This window comes from Harpia harpyja, chromosome 1 (genome assembly GCF_026419915.1).
Source record: "Harpia harpyja isolate bHarHar1 chromosome 1, bHarHar1 primary haplotype, whole genome shotgun sequence".
Classification (NCBI taxonomy): domain Eukaryota; kingdom Metazoa; phylum Chordata; class Aves; order Accipitriformes; family Accipitridae; genus Harpia; species Harpia harpyja.
In genome coordinates this window covers 85,406,400-85,425,556 of record NC_068940.1, presented here as the reverse complement: position 1 = coordinate 85,425,556, position 19,157 = coordinate 85,406,400, and the positions used below count along the sequence as shown (strand labels likewise).

Sequence of the window (19,157 nt, the reverse complement as noted above, 5' to 3'; positions counted from 1 at the left end):
CATTTACATACTGTGCAAGGTGGCAAACGAAGGATTATTTCTTCTTGCCAGAGGTCAGTGGATTTCAGAAATTTCTTCATCTTCTGACATAACTTGTTCAGCCCAGTACTGAGCAGTGTCAGTGCATCTTAAGTAAAAAAGTTGCCAACAGTGTTTCACCACCAGAATGCTTTTTCTGGGGCTGAAAACTCATTTTTACAGATATTAGGCAGGTATGCTTTATCAAGACAGTACTGAAAGAAAAATTCAAAACTTTCAATATCTAAAAATAGGTAAAACATAAACCATAATTTAATCTTAGATATTAATCTAAATGTTTCTAGAATCTGAAGTTACACCTTTTGTCATTAGGAATTTGTATATGCCAGAACGTGGTCGGGTTATGATACTTGGCAAGAGGAATTTATTTCTCTGATACCAGCCTGAGAAACTTAGTGGCCCAAGTCCAGTGACCTGGGGACAAGCATCAATCTGACAGAAGTTATACGTGCATGGCAGAGGCACTGCATTGAATGATCAGGAATAAAGGAACAACTTTCTCCCCACAGATTCCCTCCTCTATATCTCTAGTTTATATTCTAAGGTTGTAAGGGGATGATATTGTGCACATTGGAGTCTATAATATACAAGTGGTTGGGTAGGCTGGCAGCCTTCCCCTATACCCTAGCTGAATTTCCAAACCTTATTTTTCTGTTTTTTTCTCTGTTAGCTCTGTGGCTGTCTTACATGGCCATCTTCAGAGTTCCTGTTTTCTCAGCACTTCACTCCCCCTGGAAGATATGCTTCTGCCCCTGCATTTGCAGTAGATCAAAGCAGTGTGTATGCCCATTGTGTGTCAGCTGTGCAACAGTGACTCTTGCCTTGAAATCTAGGGAAAATGTGTGTCAGAGTAGGTGCTATAGTAAATAAGCCACATGCAAAGTTACTTCTGGTTATTTTCTATGTCTTCAGTTTGGCACCTCTTGCAAAATCCAAAGAATTTAAAATTCTGAAGAAGTTTTGTCTCTTTTTTCCTTCCCTTTGCCACTTCCTGCCACCCACCCCCCTTTCCTGGTGATGTCTTAACTTTGGTGAGCTATTACTCAGGGACATTGAATTTAATAAAGGCCATTCCTTGAGACTTACTCACTGTTAAGAGAAATCATAAAGGTCTTAATGCTTTCCCACCATTCCCTCGAAGGTACTCATCCTAAGGAACACTGTCGCTGAGATACTGCATGTTCCTGCAGACCCCTTGTGCCTTGGTGTCGCAGGTGGCATACCGCTGTTGGGTGCGAATGTGCTTTTACAGGCAGTTTATGCTGATGTAAGGCACCAGGATTACAGGAGAGGCAGTATCCCGCTCCCTGCCAGCCAGGCACCCCTGTTCCTTCTCTCAGAGTAGCCCTGCGGCGGGATGAGCGGCCCAGGAGGCGGCAGAGCTGCAGCTCTTAACAGCAGTGTGGACCTGGGTGGCTCAAGCCCCTTGCAGAACTGGAAGCTCCATCTCTTCCAATTTAAGCTACTGCTGCTGTCACTTTGAGCTCCAGATCTCCTTGGTTTTAAACCTCAAGCATTTTTTTCCCCTGAATACATATATATATCTGTGGTATTGTCCCCTGTCATTGATTCATTTGGTTAAACGGTTGAAGGGTTATAGCGCATTTTTAAATCGTGTTGTCATGAAGTAACGTCCATTGGCATGCAGTTTAAACATAAAGAATAATTATTATCTTAGATAAGAAGATAACACTGTGTATCCTAATAATCCGCTTAGCTTGGTTTATTTCAGTGAAAGGCCAAAGGAAATACATCCTGGCATTCTTAAACATATGACTGATCATCCTTGCGGTGTCACTGCATGTTTGGGTGTTCGTTAGTTACAATATGGGCATGTGAGGCTGTAATAAAGGCTTGTGAGATACTTTTTTTTGCTGTGATTATGGCTATGATACTCGTACATATTTATTTAAGATGAATTAAGACAAGAAAATATATGCAGGAGATTTTTGCATTGTAGTTTTCTTGTCTTCAGAATTTTCCAAAATCAAGTGAAAAATACAGAAGCCTGTACATCTTTCTTGTGAATTTTGTAAGGCAGGGAGGATAGCTACTACCATCCCTTGAGAAGTATGTTGGTGCAGTACTGCGGTGTTGAACCACATGGGTGTATCTTAAATTCTGGGAAATGCTGTAGTCACAATGTTCATTCATTCTCTCGGTAGGAAACAGCACTAGGTATGACCTCACTCCTGTCACTGCAGTCAGTGTTCATCTCCTCAACAGCGATGGGACTCCAGTCCCCGTGAATGGCCCTATCTATGTAACAGTGCCTCTGCCAACAAACAGCAACTTGAAGCACAATGCACACGTTCCAGCATGGAGGTTTGACCAAAAATTTGGTAGGTAACATCTCATTGTGATTCCCTAGATGGCTTCATTTGTCTGAAACTAATGTCTCACTGCATTTATTATGTTAATACAGTAAGGTCTTCACTCGAGTGTACAGAAATCTGTTTTCTGTCTAAAAGGAGAGAAGACTGAGTTTTATTGATCAAGTAATATATAGTATATATGCAAATATACTTCAGTAGCATTGTGTGCCACTTCTAGACAAAATTTTTTTTAAAGTACCATTTTGCAATTATTAAACATTTTACGTAAAAACTATCTTGAAAGAACTTGATTTCACCCACAGACAGAGAAGCAGAGAGACGTATTCACTACGGCATTGAATTGGAAGTCTGGAGAAATGGAAACTAGCCTTATCTTTGCCAGCAGCCAGCTATCTGACCTTTGGTGCATCTCTTGTCTCTAGCTCAGTTTCCTGCCTGTCAGATAGGAAACATAATACTGACTTTTGTAAATCACTTTGAGATTGACTAACACTATCAAGAAGGAAAGTACATGGAAATGATTTTAAAAAAAAAGCAAAATTCATTAAATATTTTGAAAGGACAGAATGACTAATCAATATAAGCTGTAAAATGCACTCAGTTTTTTATATTGCGGGATAACGTTTGCTATTGTGAACAGGACTTTTTCCAGAAATGTGTGGTTTAGGCTCTCTATTTTTGTTTTTGTTTGTTTTGTCATTGCTGGCTGGTATACCATGCTGGCCTTCTTGACACCTTCAAAGTGTAAAGGATTATGGGGTGCATAAGTCTTGTCCTGGTGTTTCCCCTTCAGTTATTGCACTGTGCCTTCTGAATTATGTACCAGAAGGTTGTTGAGAAAATGAAGTGAATAAAGAAGAATGGAAGGTGAGAAAGGTAGATGCTGTGAGGAAGAGAGGAGGAAAAAGGAGCCAGAAATGTGGATCTGTATAGACAATTGGTAGGGTTTTGTCCGTGCAAGGCAAGTGTTTTGAGCCAGTTCATGATCACATCCAGAAGTAGAGCAATGAGCACAAAACCAGCGTGTTGGAGGAAGGGGGGCGAGGGCTGGTGGTGAAAGGGGAAATAACATTTTTGCTTCCTTCCTGCCTCTGTTTGCTGAAGAAGGTGATGTATTTTCAAACAGCATGCTTGTAAATCTTTTGTCAGAAGTTGGCTGTATTAGAGAGTAAAGCAGTAGGATTTAATGAAGAATAAATTTGAGTATGATATAAAATTGAATAGGAGAAAAAGAGTGCAATGAATGGATTCGGGGTTTCCCTTAACTGTGGAAATGGCACTTTTCTTGTGGTGCCCTAGCGGTAAGTGTCACTACATTCTTCCTGAAACTGATTTTGATCTGTGATTCTAGAAACTATTTTGTTTTCCTTTGTTCAGAAAAAGATGGGGAAGACTGACTCACGTTTACTTTCTCCACAAGAAGCAGTCCATCCCGAGTCCTTCCTGTCAGCTGTGTTATAGCTGCAGCCTGCCTCATTGCTAATTACTCACTGCTAGTAAAATGGTTCTGATTTTGATTATGGAGCTTTCTCATTTATGGCCAAATTTCCATGCCCCTGTGGTGGGGACACAAAAGCTCTCTCTTAGTATGGAATATGGTTTTTACTTTTGTATATGAAGAGCTACTTACCCTATTGTGTGCAGTATATATTAGCACAGATCAACGCAGGTGTCGTGGTTTAACCCCGGCCAGCAACTAAACACCACGCAGCCGCTCACTCACTCCCCCCCACCCAGTGGGATGGGGGAGAAAATCGGGAAAAGAAGCAAAACCCGTGGGTTGAGATAAGAACGGTTTAATAGAACAGAAAAGAAGAAACTAATAATGATAATGATAACACTAATAAAATGACAAGAGCAATAATGAAAGGATTGGAATGTACAAATGATGCGCAGTGCAGTTGCTCACCACCCGCCGACCGACACCCAGCCAGTCCCCCCGAGCGGCGATATCCCCGCCCCACTTCCCTGTTCCTATACTAGATGGGATGTCACATGGTATGGAATACACCGTTGGCCAGTTTGGGTCAGGTGCCCTGGCTGTGTCCTGTGCCAACTTCTTGTGCCCCTCCAGCTTTCTCGCTGGCTGGGCATGAGAAGCTGAAAAATCCTTGACATTAGTCTAAACACTACTGAGCAACAACTGAAAACATCAGTGTTATCAACATTCTTCACATACTGAACTCAAAACATAGCACTGTACCAGCTACTAGGAAGACAGTTAACTCTATCCCAGCTGAAACCAGGACAGCAGGTTAGTTAATTAGTGTTGCAGGCTTGAGGCTCCCAATCTTGAGACAAGTCCAACCTTGTTTGCTTCATGACAAACTGCTGGAGCACTTGTGTTATTGGGATGGGAAGGCATGAACACCACTAAACAAAATGCGTCTTTGTCAGGCCACTTAGCTTCACAAAGCCATAGAGAGGAAGGTATTGAAGGCGTTATGCTTAGGCTCCAGCTAACACTTCAGCTGAAGTAAGCATCTTCCCGTGCAAGCAAAGATGTTGAACAAAGATGCATTTAAGCCCTGACTGCAGCATGCCAGTTCTAGCAGAATTTTGGCCTCATCCCAACCAATTTAAATTAGAGTAGCCTAATTTAATAAGTAGAGCAGCCACTCTATCTTGTGCGGGCTACATTAGCACCCTAAGGGCTGTCAAACTAGCAATATGCAGCGTGAACATGGTGGTACCCTGTCATTCGCCATCCCTATTGTGCTTGGACTGGGAAGGGAAGGAGGATGGATGATGACTGGGATGGCTCCATGCTGGAGAAATCCTTAACTGGCAAATAAGTTGTTGTAATTCATTTGCACTGCCAGATCTGTGCCTTGTCAGGATAGGACCTCTACCCTCATTATTCTGATTTTGTCTTTCATTTCAGGACCTGCTTTCTTCAGTGCTAGTTATGTTGTTGTCTCTCCTTAATAGATTTTCAGTGGCTTAAATTTTCACACTTTTATCTGAAAATTGAGCAAATACCAGAGATGGAAAGCTATGACTGTATTACCAGGAAATAATGCAGTGCTTCTCTCTAGTGTATTAGCAGTACAGTGGGTACTTGTTTGTGCAAGCCATTGTTTTTGTTTAGAATCCATGTGGTTGTCATCATTACTCCATGAAGTATAATTTCTGCTCTAAAAAGCAGAAATACTTTTCACTTTTAGAGGATGGAGAAAGGACAGAAATACTACAAATATGTTTTAATCCTTAGAATCTCATACATTTTGCTGAGATCATGACATACTAATATAAACCCAGTGGCATCTGATTGGAAGTGCAGGGATTTTCATCGTTTCTAGAGAAATTAGGCATATTTGCTTATTACGGCAGCCAAAAATAATTAATTGCTTTTTAGGATGTTTACCATAAACAATCTGTATTTTCATGACCACAGTTTCTGTCCTTGAGAGAGAACTGGGGAGAGAAGGGGGAGAAGCAGCATAGTCTACTTAAGGCTGAGGGTGGCTCCATTGACACTGGTGAAAGACACAGCCAGAAAAAGCAGGCTGACATCAAAATAAGACAATCTGCTACATCTATTTTATACTGTTCCAAATGAGATTTTTTCATTACAAAACAAACTTGCTGCCTTGCATGCACAGCAAGCAAATTAAAGCAGTAATACCTTTTTGCATAATTAATAAAATGAAGAACAAGTATCTATGCCCTGGAGAAGTTTTAGGGTAAACGAATATGTCCAACCTTGTTCTTGTGTTGGAGATGCACTCCAGCACCTTTCTCTGCTGCATTTCTCTAGTGTTGGTAATAATAAGGACAGATGCATTGATGTTACGGAGACGTATACACTAAAACACAACTTACTCATTCTGTGCTGTTGACATACCCATATCTCTTGTGTTTCACACTACTGTGGGAGAGTGGTTTTATTTCATAGTGCACCTTAAAGGTTTGAACAGAAAGAGGTACGGATTCTCATTTTTATAATCAGGATTGCTTAGTAGGGTTTTATGGGTTGTTGGCTTCTTTTTTTTCCCAAGCACTGTCTTGTTTTTCTCAAAATCTGAAGGGGCTGAAAAACTTTTTTCCTTTATCCGTAAACAGATGGTTGGGATCATGACTTCCTCCCTGTATATTTGCCTTGATGTCAGTAGGATTTACAGCAATATAATTAATCTCTCTATTCTTGGACACCAAATTTCTGTCCAAGACTTCTTTCTAGCCTTGTCCTCTTCAGTCAGAAAAGAATACTACAGATCCCAGTAGAAATGAAACTTTGTACCTCCTGTATCATTTCCAGCTCCCACCAGCTGGACTGAACAACCAGCACTTGCTCAGCTGTATTCTCCTCAGCCCCCATTTAAATGGTTTATGCTTTATATAAAGATGTCTGGTTTTTATTGGCTTCAGTGAGCAAAACTGTAAGACCAGCATTCTCCATTTTAAGTCCTCAGTTCCATCCCATGTAGTATAGAGGCATTATGTTGCACCTAGACCTCTAGATCCACATCTAGAGCTGTATGAAGGACTTTAAAGTACTACCAAATATTCCACAGTGTGTAATATGGAAATGGGATTTATTCTTCGCTGACAGTATCAATGCATTTGCTAGTTCATTAATCACACCAAATGCCAGAAAAATATTTTCAACACTGTTTTCAACCTTGTGTGGCAAAGGACTCTGGAGTGAAGGGGTTAAACCTCCACCCTTTTGCTTGTCCTCCTGAAAATGTGTTATTTCTTGTGCACTGTGTGTAAATGAAGTTCAGATACTGTTTCTCTGTTCTTCCTCCTCCCTGAACACTTAGTGTACATCTTTGACATGACCTTGTTGTCTTTAAATTACTAGCTCCTTCACAGAGGAGGATGTTTCCCCTGTGCCTGATATCTCAACCATGTATTAATGTAAAGTGATGGCAGAATATGGAGAAGAGTATCTTGGGGAACTCTTTTTATAGCTTTATAAAGCACAATACTTTATGTACTCTGCTGTGCTTGGTCAGTGCTTTCTGACTGCATTTAATGCCATAATAGATTTCTAAATACACTTGAAAGTCTGGTATTTACTTTTTCTGGGTGATGTCCTGCCTTCGGTGGTAAAATTGCCATTGATTTTTGTAGAGTCAAAATCTCTTGATGTTCCTTCCTCAGCAAAATGGAGATAATATTTTCTGTGCTCAAAAGAAGTAGTGAGGATATACTTATGTATAAACAGTATCAGTGCCTACGTAAACTGGACTGCGGTATGGTTTTGCTCTGTTTCATGGAGGTGAAATGATGCTTGGTTTTTGTTCATAGTGTTTATAGGGAGAGAGTGACAGCTGCTGTCAGGCAGAAGATGTAAGCTGGTTACTGTACATCTCTACCCGTGAGTTCACTGCACATTATTTGTAAATAAGATGATTTGTAAAAGTCGCTGATTTAAGCTTCCCATGTGGTAGCAACAATAATCCACCCAGAGAAAAGATTGACTTATATTTTCATAGTTTAAAAATAAAACATATTCCTCTCTGTTGTAAATTCGGTTAACTTCTGATTGCCACCACATTCATACACTCCATGACAGACAGAAAATAATCATTTAACAAAAACTTTTGCAGGCTGTTGCTTGATCTGACACTGGGTACAAGTACATGCCTCTGAACTTGGATAGATGGTCTGCATTTGGACTACATGCAGCTGCTCACATGGCCTGGGACTTCAGGCACTTCTCCACGGGTTTTATTGGGTTTTCTACACGTGAGAAATGGACACGTTCAGGAAAAAGCATTGCCTGCCCCCAAAAGTTTGAATTTAATATAATCAGATCCAGAACATTTGGTTCTAGATCAGATTCACTGGTAATACGAAGATTGATTTGCAAATTGCAGAGAGAAAACCAAGCCTCCACAAAGCTCATAGTTACACTATTTCTGTAGTTTACAAGTTCCTTGACAATTTGATTTTTACTTCCTTTTTTATCTCAGCTGTGAAAGTTAAATTATTCTTAAAGACTAAATACACTGAGGAATACAGATTTTTTAACTAACTGCTCTCAAAGAATTTCCTATTTTATGTGTTGCCATAGAAATGGCAGCTACCAAACCCAGCTTTTTGCCATGTACGATGTCTACATAATAGGTGCAGATACAATTGCAGAGTAGTAGACAAACCTCAGCATTGAAAGGAAAAGAAGCTCTTCCTCCGATGCTTCACGGTGTAGCTTACTGAGGTATGTTCTCACTATCATGATTCCTCTGGAGAGGTGTAGTGGATCACAGGAGGCAGTTATGCTTGTTTCTCAATATGTATGTAGTTTTTAAATGGATGTTGTGCCTTACACAGATGAAAGTGATGTGAATGGATTGTTTGATCCTCTCCCCACCTCATATACCATCTGAGTTGCATTTGTGGCAAAGCAGACGTGGTATGGCATGATGGTGGAGCTTAAGAGGACATTGAAGGAATCAGGACGGTGCCAAAGTGTCGTGATATATGTAAATAATCTACTATTATGTAACTAAGGGAATAAACCTGGAAACAAATAGTATGTCCTCTGGGAACAGGTTTTAATAATGGATTATATGTTGTATCATGTAGATGGCCCTGTAGCTCCACCTACAGAAGGCATGCAGTAGGAGGTGAGAAGAGGTGGACATCAAAATTTCAGAAGTGGAAAAAAGACTATTGTGCTTGTGCAGCTGCTTGAGTTGGAGAGGACTTGGAGATTGGTGGAAATACAGGCAGGAGTGCATAGAGCAGGAGTGTGAACTGTCTGTGTGGGGCTGGAAGAGGCTGAGGAGGACCTGGGACATTGTGCATCTGCTTCCACTTCCAGCTTGAAAAACAGAAATTGAACATGAGCGTGATGTGAGGCTGGGTGAAGGAAAAGGCATGCAGTGTTTTGAATTGCCTTGTGCTTTTATTTATTACTTGTTCTAATAATTTTGTCAATAACTGAATGTGATTAATAATGTGATAAAGTGAATACTAAGGCAGTATCTTTCACATACACCAGTAACTAGGGCTGGTGGTCCAGCAAGCAGAGCTAAACTTTCCCTTTTGAAATATAATTATTAACCAGTAATTACGTATGGAAGTCACTTTCTCTAATAAGTCTCTTCTGTTCTGGCATTCTGGAAGGAAACGCTGAGGGAACGAAAGCAATGCAAGCAGTTCTCTGGACAATGTGCCCTGCCTTCTGCCCCAATGTAATTAAAATTATTAAATAATGAAAACTGGTGTATTCTTTTGTTAAACACTTGACAGGTGATTTAAGGGGGAAAAATTAGTAGAGATGGCAAAAACTACAAAGCTTCTCAGACACTAGTAATAAACGGAACCATTAGACTTCCTTGCAAAAACCTTGAGGGTATGATGTTAAAAACGTTTCCCTTACAGTACACCAAGTAATGGTGGTGCTGCTAGAACAGTAGCGGGATTTGGCCCTGGAAGGCTTATGTAACAAATTCTGTAAGAGTGGAAGAATAATGAAGGTATGATCTCAGAGCAGGGACGTTTGTTTTTTGATGTTGCCTAGCAACTCCAAAAACAAAATTGTAATATTAACTTAAATACTATGAATTTTTAAACCCATGTGTATTGGGGGGAGGGAGAGGAGGGGAGTAATCTCTACCAATATTCAAGAAGGAATTTTTCAACTTCCAATTTCAGTGGCTTTTAGCTTTTTAGAAAATGAACAAAAGTAAAACCAAAAAACCCATCCTTTTGTAGTAAAACTTCCCATGCTGATGCAGATTAGAGGTGATTTTTGTTTGGAAGAAGAAATCCGATAAGCAGCTTTCAGCTGGTAGAATGAAAAGCTACAATTTATGTATGTCAGAACATGCTTTAGGAAGTTATTTTCACAAACTTGCCCTTGATTAACTCTCCATAATAACATTGCCTTTTGAAGTGTCTAAATCAATTACTTCTAGAAACACTGTTGGTATGTTTTGAATATCCTTTGCTGTCCCAGACTCTGTCTGATAACAACCTGCCTCATTCCTTTTGACACGTATATCTCCATTTAACTGTGAATCTCTGCCTAAGCAGGGCAATCTTACAAGACATCGTAGACATCACAGAAGAGATGTGGGCTGAAAGAAAAGCACTTCTCATTAGGGGATATTTATTTAAAACCTCTATGCTATTAAGTAGTATAGTTAAAAGTATCTTTCTTTTCTTTCCAAAACTCTTTTGTCCAGGGAAGATAATCTTGAGAATAAAAATATATTCATATAATGGGATTATGCTTAATTTGCTCTCTGGCTAATTAAATCCTCTTATTTGTCAAACCTATTGGATGGAAATAATTCATGCTGTAAATAGCACAGTTTTGGTTCCCTGCTTGAGTGGGATTGGATGATCCTTTTGCCAGTTAAAAGAAACAAACAAACAGAAAAAAGCAAACAGTATGTGATCAATGGAAGAGTTTCCTACCAAAAGCTCACATGTGAAAGTAATTTGAGGAAAAAAACCACCATACCTACCATATATTTAAACACTAGCAATATTTAGATTTTATGACTGTCCTTAGGGGAAGCTGCTGGCTACAGCACACTCCTCTGACAGTCATTTACCAGAACTGTTTTGATCAGTGATAGGAAGAATACACAATCAATGTCAGCAGAAGTCCCTGCAGCAATAGCGATTTGGGAGGCTCTGAAATGGTCACCTTGGGAAGGTAAACCTGAAATAAGCAGTATTATACATCCTCCCAGAGAGCAGAGTTCTGTGCTGGGGTGCCAGCGTGCAAACTCCCCTCGAAGCCAGCAGGCAAGAGGGGAATTTCTCTCCTTTCTTCTTGACTTCAATAGGAGTCACACGCGTCTCTCTAGAGCAGACGGCCTGGTGTGGCAGTCCTGCCTGAAGTAAGCGCGGTCCTGCCCCACATAGGCCAGGAGGAAGTTTGCCATTTGCTTGAGCTGGAGCAGCGCTGGATTGTCGGCATGCACGGTCACACACATGGGAGCCAGAGAGGTGTACGATTCCCTGGATCTCACTACAGATTAATTTAAAATAATAAGGTCTAGCTTTAAAATATGGAAGTAATGTCTTATTCAGAGGCATCGTGCGTCTAGACCACAAAAGCAGATCCATTTGTGCTGCCTGGATCCAGCAAGCTGTCACATTGAATAGTTAGTGTCTTTGAAGACAATAGGATGTCTCTTTTCTGGGCAGACTGGCCGCATGTGCAGTGACCTGATTGTGCAGGGAAATAGTCTAGAGTAGCTGTTCTCTAATGGCTTTTCTGCAATAGCTGCCCATCCGGACACTCTCCTTGCTGAAAGTGCCATTTTCCAATCTGATTTAGAAGTAAACTAAATTAAATTACAAAAAGCCATTTTTAGTGCAGAATGTGTGTTGAAACGGAGATTTAACTTGCAAAACTCTTGCTGTTAAATTTACTCATGATAACTGCCTCTTGCCCCCATTGGCAAGTCCTAAAAGCTGCCTGAGATAAGTAAGTGTGTTCATCAGAATCAGTTACTGCAAAGTATTAAGATGCTACTCTCTAGCAGAATTTATTTTTCCTGCTCTGCTGGATTCTTCAACTTGTCTCTGATATTTGGGTATTTTTGCAGCCAGATGGAGCTCAGCTTTATCTGATTGTTTTTTGATTTGTATTTCTTTTAAAGTGCTCTCATTTTTATATTCTTTGTAGTGTTAATGATGGTAGCTCTCTTACCTTGCTTTTAAGTTACATATACAAAGGAGTGCTGGGTAGCTGTTTTATAAGCTTTTTAAGAAGAAATTTATTAAATGACACCATTTATTCCAAAAAGTCAGTGACACTAAATATAATTTTGGTGAGGAAAGAGTTAAGAAACTTCTTGGTTCTCCCCCTGCCATCAGTTTGAGCCAGGAGACAGCTCCCCTGACTTGAATCCTGGATCAGCATGTTGGCTTCACGGAGCAGTAATAGAGGAAAAAGGAAGAGAAATGTAAAAATGATCTATAAGCAAGAATGTCTCTATATATAGAAGTTTTCCGTGAAGCACGAGACACTCTTTAAGAATTAATGGCAAATTGGCCCAAATCATGCAGTGCTTACAAACTATACTGGACTTGCTGTTTCTGCTCCAAAGATGCATTGACATGTTTTCTTTGGACCTACACAATCAGTCTTGAACAAAAATTATCAGTTCCATTACATCCAGTTATTTGTACTGCTTTTTATTTATAATCCTGTATTGCTTGTTACTTAACAATTATTGCACATCATGTATAAAACTTAATAAGCAGTGAAGCTAGTTGATTGTGCTGACTTGGGCGGGGGGAGGAAGTAGATGTTATAGGGTATTTGGAGAATAACAAATTAAATTATCGTAACAGTTAGCCATGCAGGGAGGTAAGACCTCTCTTCCCTCCTAAATGCTTCTGCTTAGTTCTCCTGCAGTTGTAATCCTGCCTGCACAGAAAAAAATGAATGCTGCTCTCCCTTACTCCATTTGCAGGCTACTGGATAGGAAAGGACAGAAAAATGGAAGTTGTTCTTTCCTCACTGCCCCTCAGTTTTCTCCCTTGCTTACAAGAGCAAGTATGTGAGGACACAGAGGGTAATTAGCTGCATTTTTATAACAGGAAAACATCTTGTTTCCTGCTGCAAGGTAGAATCTGGGATGAGTTAGGGAATTCATTCTCGAGGCTGCACAGCAATGAACTCTTGCTTACTAAAGGCAGCTTGAAATGCTAGGAGCATAGCTAGTAAGTACAGTGCGATTGGGTTTTGCTTGGTAGAAGGTCCAACATCAGTCATTACAGCAAGGCATTGCATGTAGGGAGTTACAAGAATGCTGCTTGGTGTTTAATGGTAGTTGAAAAGCGACCAAGATATTAGAACCTGTAAAGGATGAAATGTGAGAGACACCTGGAAACGCCCCGATGGGTTTGCAGAATACTGAAGGCACATCAGTTCCCTCCAGTAATGCTATGTTGGCTTTCAGCTATTTGATCACACAAGAAACAATACAGGACTTTGTGTTTCAACTGTTTCCGCTCAAACCTGTTTTGCCACTGCTGTCGTGAAGGATAGAGTTCTTCATTCTCTTCATCATGCAGGAGGATGCTCTGTTTTATTAGTGGATTATTGGTAAGAGATGGTGGAAATATAAGAGGCGAGTTTATCACAGATGTGTTGGACCAGGAAAGTATTAAAAAAGGCAGCTGATGAGACTCTGTACCCATGGTTTCCAGGAACCCGCACTTGGTGTTGTCCTGATGAAGGAACTTGGGACAGTGCCATTTAAAAAGTAATTATTTTCTAGCTGTCATCACATACTAATATGTAGGGTATGGTCAACAAAAGCTTCATCACTCTTATTTAAAGATGACCAATATCAGATATATCTGTTACACTTTTGAAATTCTTAACTGTCCATAACAGAGAGAGGGAGAATTACATTTTTCCCTAGTGTTATACAGACGGATAAATTTCCTTGAGTGTATCCAGTGGTTGGCAAAAACGGGTGACCTAAATGAGCAGAAGACAAGCATGAAACCTGACTGACCTTGTGCAGTAGACTATTATTTTCTTCCATTGCAAATATAGGGATTCCTTTTGTTGCTAAAATATGAGCAATCTGAGCTGCTGCTTGTTTGGCAGGATGGTAGCTGAGCTCTGCTCGCAGTGATAAGAGTGCAGCCTCTGTTAGCTTCTTGATTGCTGTATTATGCAAGCAGAGTATTACTGAGCAAAAGGTTTTTAAAGAGACATTAGGAGGACTGTGTTCATTAGAATGCAGTGTAATGTGAATAAGGCAAGCTGGACACAAGTTCCCCCTAGTGAGGGAATCAATAATAGCTTCTGCTCAAGGAGGTAGCTATAAAAATAGACTACGAAGATAATGAACTTTGCTAAATTACATGCGTATGTGTTCTGCTTGTGTGTGAATTTAAAGGGCTTAGAGATGGTAAGAGAAGTATGGGAAGCATGATAAATTCATCGCCAAGGTCCCTCCATTCTTTTTTTTTTAATCAGCACTTTTATATCTCTCTTAGTCTTAAAGTTTTGTTTCACGTGGCTGCGTATTTGAATAGTTGGTGCATATTCTCATTGTCAGAACCTTGCAGGAAAAAAATGACAAAGTTCAAGCTTACAGGAGTTTTCTTATCAAATGGCATTTTAGGCACAAGATAGAAGCAGGTTTTGACCCTATGGGCTATTTTTCACCTTGTGGTTCAGTGCTATTAGTATGACATCTTCCCCAAAAGCATGGGTAGAAAATGTGAAGGGATAATGGCCATCTTAGTGGAGAAAATGAATCTACTTTTCCTAGTTTTTCCAGAAACTTCATGCATAACTGTGCATTCTTCCCGATAATGTTTCCCTAAAAGAGGTAAACTGATGGCTACATCAGGGTGTTCTGATATGACAGTTATGGATGCCATATGTGCAAATCTGTGTACACAGATTTTGGTCTTTTTGGTACTGTGAATCAAAATTACTTGTCTTTTGTGACTTTCTTTATGAAATAACAGGTTATTACTACCCTATTACAGACTGGAAATGATACTTGGAAAACCGAAAATTACATCAGTAATTCCTTTCCCCTGTTGCCCACCAATTCAGTTTGGTTGCAAATACAGAGTCACTATCTGGCAATAATAGTCACCTGGATCTAGAAATTCTCTCAAATGTTTATTTTTCTAAACCTTTCACTATATGCAGATGCGTTTATTATTAGCCAAAGATGGTGGACTTTAAGGGTGTACTTACATAGGAAAAATCAGTAGTAGAGAGGAAATAAATACGCAGAAGAGCCATTGTTGTGGTTTAACCCCATACAGCAACTAAGCACCACACAGCCTCTTGCTCACTTCCCCCCCACCCAGTGGGATGGGGGAGAGAATCAGAAGGAAAAAGGTAAAACTCGTGGGTTGAGATAAGAACAGTTTAATAGAACAGAAAGGAAGAAACTAATAATGATGATAATAAAAAAATGACAATAGTAATAATAAAAGAATTGGAATATACAAAACAAGTGATGCACAGTGCAATTGCTCACCACGCTCCAACCCATGCCCAGTTAGTTCCCGAGCAGCAATTCCCTCCCCCAGGCCAGCGCCCCACAGTTTATATACTGGGCATGACATCATATGGTATAATACCCCTTTGGCCAGTTTGGGTCAGCTGCCCTGGCTGTGTCCCCTCCCAACTTCTTGTGCCCCTCCAGCCTTCTTGCTGGCTGGGCATGAGAAGCTGAAAAATCCCTGACTTGGTCTAAACACTACTTAGCAACAACTGAAAACATCAGTGTGTTATCAATATTCTTCTCATACTGAACCCAAAACATAGCACTATACCACCTACTAGAAAGAAAATTATCCCAGCCGAAACCAGGACAGCCATTCTCACATGTACAGGGTTTGCACAGGTGGATAACCTAAGGAACACAGAGGAAATCAGCAGGATCTCGGTGGTATTAAAAAACCAAAACACCAGCAGCATCTCTTCTGTGTGTTCTGCTGTCACTGCTAAGTGTTCAGATGACTGTCATCCACAAATGCTCATGCTTAGTCCTGAGTGACGTCTGATGAAAAGCACCGTTTGGGGAATTACATGCAGGAGGCTATTTAAAGGAAAGGGAATCACAAGTACAAGAAGCAGCTTGCCTTTAAAGTGAGCATTTGAAGCTGAGTAATGGAAATGCAGCATTCTGTCCTGCGCCCCTTGCACAGAAATACAGAGCTATGCTGCAGAAGTGCAGAGGGGTTTATCCCGTCTCTATACACAGATCAGTCGTACTGGTAGTGGCCGCCAACGTGTGCGAAGAACGTCCTTAGTGAGTTCATGCCCTCTGTTTCGGCACCCATGGGAGATGCCAAGCCAGGATTGCAGCTTCGGGAACTGCTGCTTGGCACCAGGGGTGGCTTCCCAGCGACTGCTCTCACTGTCCAGGCCAGCAATTCTGTGTTTCTTTCAAAGAGAATAAATATGGGAGCAGTCTACAAGCCATACTGGCCATTTAATATATCAGAAACTAATTTTTCTCCTACAGCCCCAGAATCAGGGGGCTTATGAATTACAAAAAGGCATGCGGCTGATTCAGTTGTAAAGGTTTTTCATAGCCCGATTCTTGTAACAAAATTTATCTTCTGAAAGTAGAACAGCTCTCAACTAGGGCAGATTGTCAATCTGGACTACCTAAGGGTTATATGAACTTAAACACATGGCTTTAAAATTGTTAATCTTGTTTATTTTGAAATGATCATTTGATAATTCTAAAAACTCTATTACATTTCCTTTGAGAAACATGTTTTAAAAAACTCATCATACATTACTAAACAGTATTCCTGGTTGTATACACATTCTGAATGACTAACATTGCTGAATCAAAGCGATGGTGCAACTTATTTCTACATTTATTGGCAGTAACATTCATAAGCTTGTTTTCTGTACAGGAAAACCAACATTTTGAGGAAGCATTCTCTTCAGTCTTCTAGAAGTTGACAGCCAGAGCTGACAGAAAGGTGGTATGCAGAACTCACATGTGGTCTGGGAGATGTGATATCTCTTGAAATACAGTTTTTAAGTGGGCTGTCTACGTAGAATCAGCTTCAGGAATATCCTTCGTCAAAGAAGGGGAATCTAATATGACAATAATTATTTCCTTTAACCCTTTTTGAAGATTTATTAGTTTTATTTATTCTTAAATGGTTTTTGCGTACAAAGCTTCTGAGAAGGCCACGGGGATGACTACTTGCGGGAGCTCTCAAATGCCAGCAACAAAAAGGCACGATCTCCCACTTCCCAGCAATGCACACACAACCCCTACAGCACATTGATAGGTTTTGTTACTGCTTGCTTTTCCACGTGTTTGCAGAGGAAGGTGTGAATACATCTGTAATACCTTCCTACAACCTTTGTGTTTACAGGGACATGGCTGAAGAGTAGTTTGGGCCTTGTACAACAAGAAGGAAATCAGTTGACTTGGACTTATATTGCACCTCAGCTGGGCTACTGGGTTGCAGCTATGTCACCTACACTCCCAGGTAAGATGGAACTGAATTTTATTGATATTCGCAGCATTGAGTAACTATTTATTCATATATAATGTTTATATTTTTCAGAATGACCTCATCTGAGATGCCACAGCTTGATCAATAATGGATTATTAGAAAACAGAAATCTGAAAGTAAAGGGCTAAAATCTTTTGGGGATTGTGGGGGGCAACCCTTGGGCTCAAAACCTCTGAGTCTTTTCAATGGGAAACTTTTTGAAGTGTTCCTGCTTTGCTGCATTTATGTCACCACTGCCTGGCAGAGCCATTGCTAGAAAATGAGGGGAGGTACAACATCAATGTATTGGTGTTCCAGCAGGTAGAAAAATACATGCTGTCAAGTTTCCGTACAGAAACTCCCCAAAAAATGGATTTACCTAAGACCAACATCATCCTGGGTTAGACATCTACTAATGGATTGATTGTAAATTTTTTTTTTCTTTTTTTGCTGAAGATGCCCATTTTGCCCTGACTTACGCTTTGCATAGTCTTGTTGACTGTTTAATTTACACCACAAATAATTTAGCGTGGAAGTTCTAGGAAGTGTTTTAGCAGAGTGGCATTAGTAGATGAGCTGACAGGTTGCCATCTGCAAGCCTCTTGGCATAACTGTAGAAAATCACTTTGAACTAGGCATTATATATACTTCTGTGCCTGTGGAGATTATTAGTGTTGCAGCTTGCTTTTCCTTTTTTCTGTCTGTGGCTGCCTCAGATTTCTTAGTATTAGTTCTTCAGCCACCAATAGAAGAGCCAATCAATCAAAGAAAAAACTCGTCCTCTTACAGATTTTCTTTATTAGGTTTTCTGGATGAAAACCAAATACAGTAGAAATGAAAACATTCTTGCCTTGGCTGTGCAAGCTAAATAAACTATATCTAACCAACAAAACAAACTCTAACATGAGGCCTGTTTTTAAAGTCTGCTTGTATATGCCATGAAGTTGTTTCATGATATGCAAGCTTTTTTTCTGAGGTTATATTAAATGAAACTGCTGGAATATTCAGCTGATTCACTGCTGAACAGAGTTTAGAGGCAGGTGCAGATCTGAATTTAATGGAATTTTACAAAATAATTGTGCTTTAAGAAAAAGCAACTGTTCTGTGCCAAACATTTCCCGGTACAGCTCTGTGCCAGACTGCAAGGAAGTTACACTAGTCCTGAAAATTGTGCCTGTAACTCTAAGGTTAGAAGGCTTGTAACTCTAACAGGAGAAGGCTTATTTGTCCTTGCAGTTTAACTTGTATGGCAGAATTTCTACTTGTATTTTACTTTTCCTTCTTTCTGAGGGCTAGATCTGGGTTCCTAAAACTTTGTTGCAATGGGAACAACATTTCCATGAAAAGTTCAAGTGATTTATGTCTTCTTTTTCTTAATGTCCTGAAGCAATAGTATCAATCAATTATGTAAAGGTAATGGCGGGACAGAATGTGTAAATATTTAGATTTCCCAAATGCAATATCCTTGATGTTATTTTTAATGAGCTTAATGTCTTTTTGCTTATTTTATCTCCTTATTGAATCTGTTTGATTTCCTATCTCAAAAAATGGACAAAAATGAGCTTTGTATTCCTAGCAGTGGCTCTACAGACCACTCCAGATCCACAGATGAGGTTTTACAGACCTCACGATCTAGAACTTTAATGTTGGCCAAGATTGCTGTCCTTCACAGTACATGCATGTTACTCTCTCAGCTGGTGCTGTACCTCCTTGCCTGCAGATGAAAATTTGGGCCTTTATTTCAAAATCATGATAAGGATTTTACAAACCGTCAGGACTACACATGCTGTCCACATGTGTGCATTCCTTTGTATGTTAGAACATTTACTAAGCATTACT

The 19,157-nt window shown here is 40.0% G+C and overlaps 1 protein-coding gene across 4 annotated transcripts in view; it reads left to right on the top strand.

Moving 5' to 3' along the window:
- The window catches only part of FAM171A1 (family with sequence similarity 171 member A1), a 90,851-nt gene that overhangs the window by 67,216 nt on the left and 4,478 nt on the right, over positions 1-19,157 (top strand). For all 4 annotated transcript variants that reach the window (XM_052803146.1, XM_052803156.1, XM_052803135.1 and 1 more), the window contains 2 exons: positions 2,205-2,381; positions 17,196-17,312. In XM_052803146.1, coding sequence (XP_052659106.1) covers positions 2,205-2,381; positions 17,196-17,312 — 294 coding nt within the window. The remainder of the gene's footprint in view (positions 1-2,204; positions 2,382-17,195; positions 17,313-19,157) is intronic.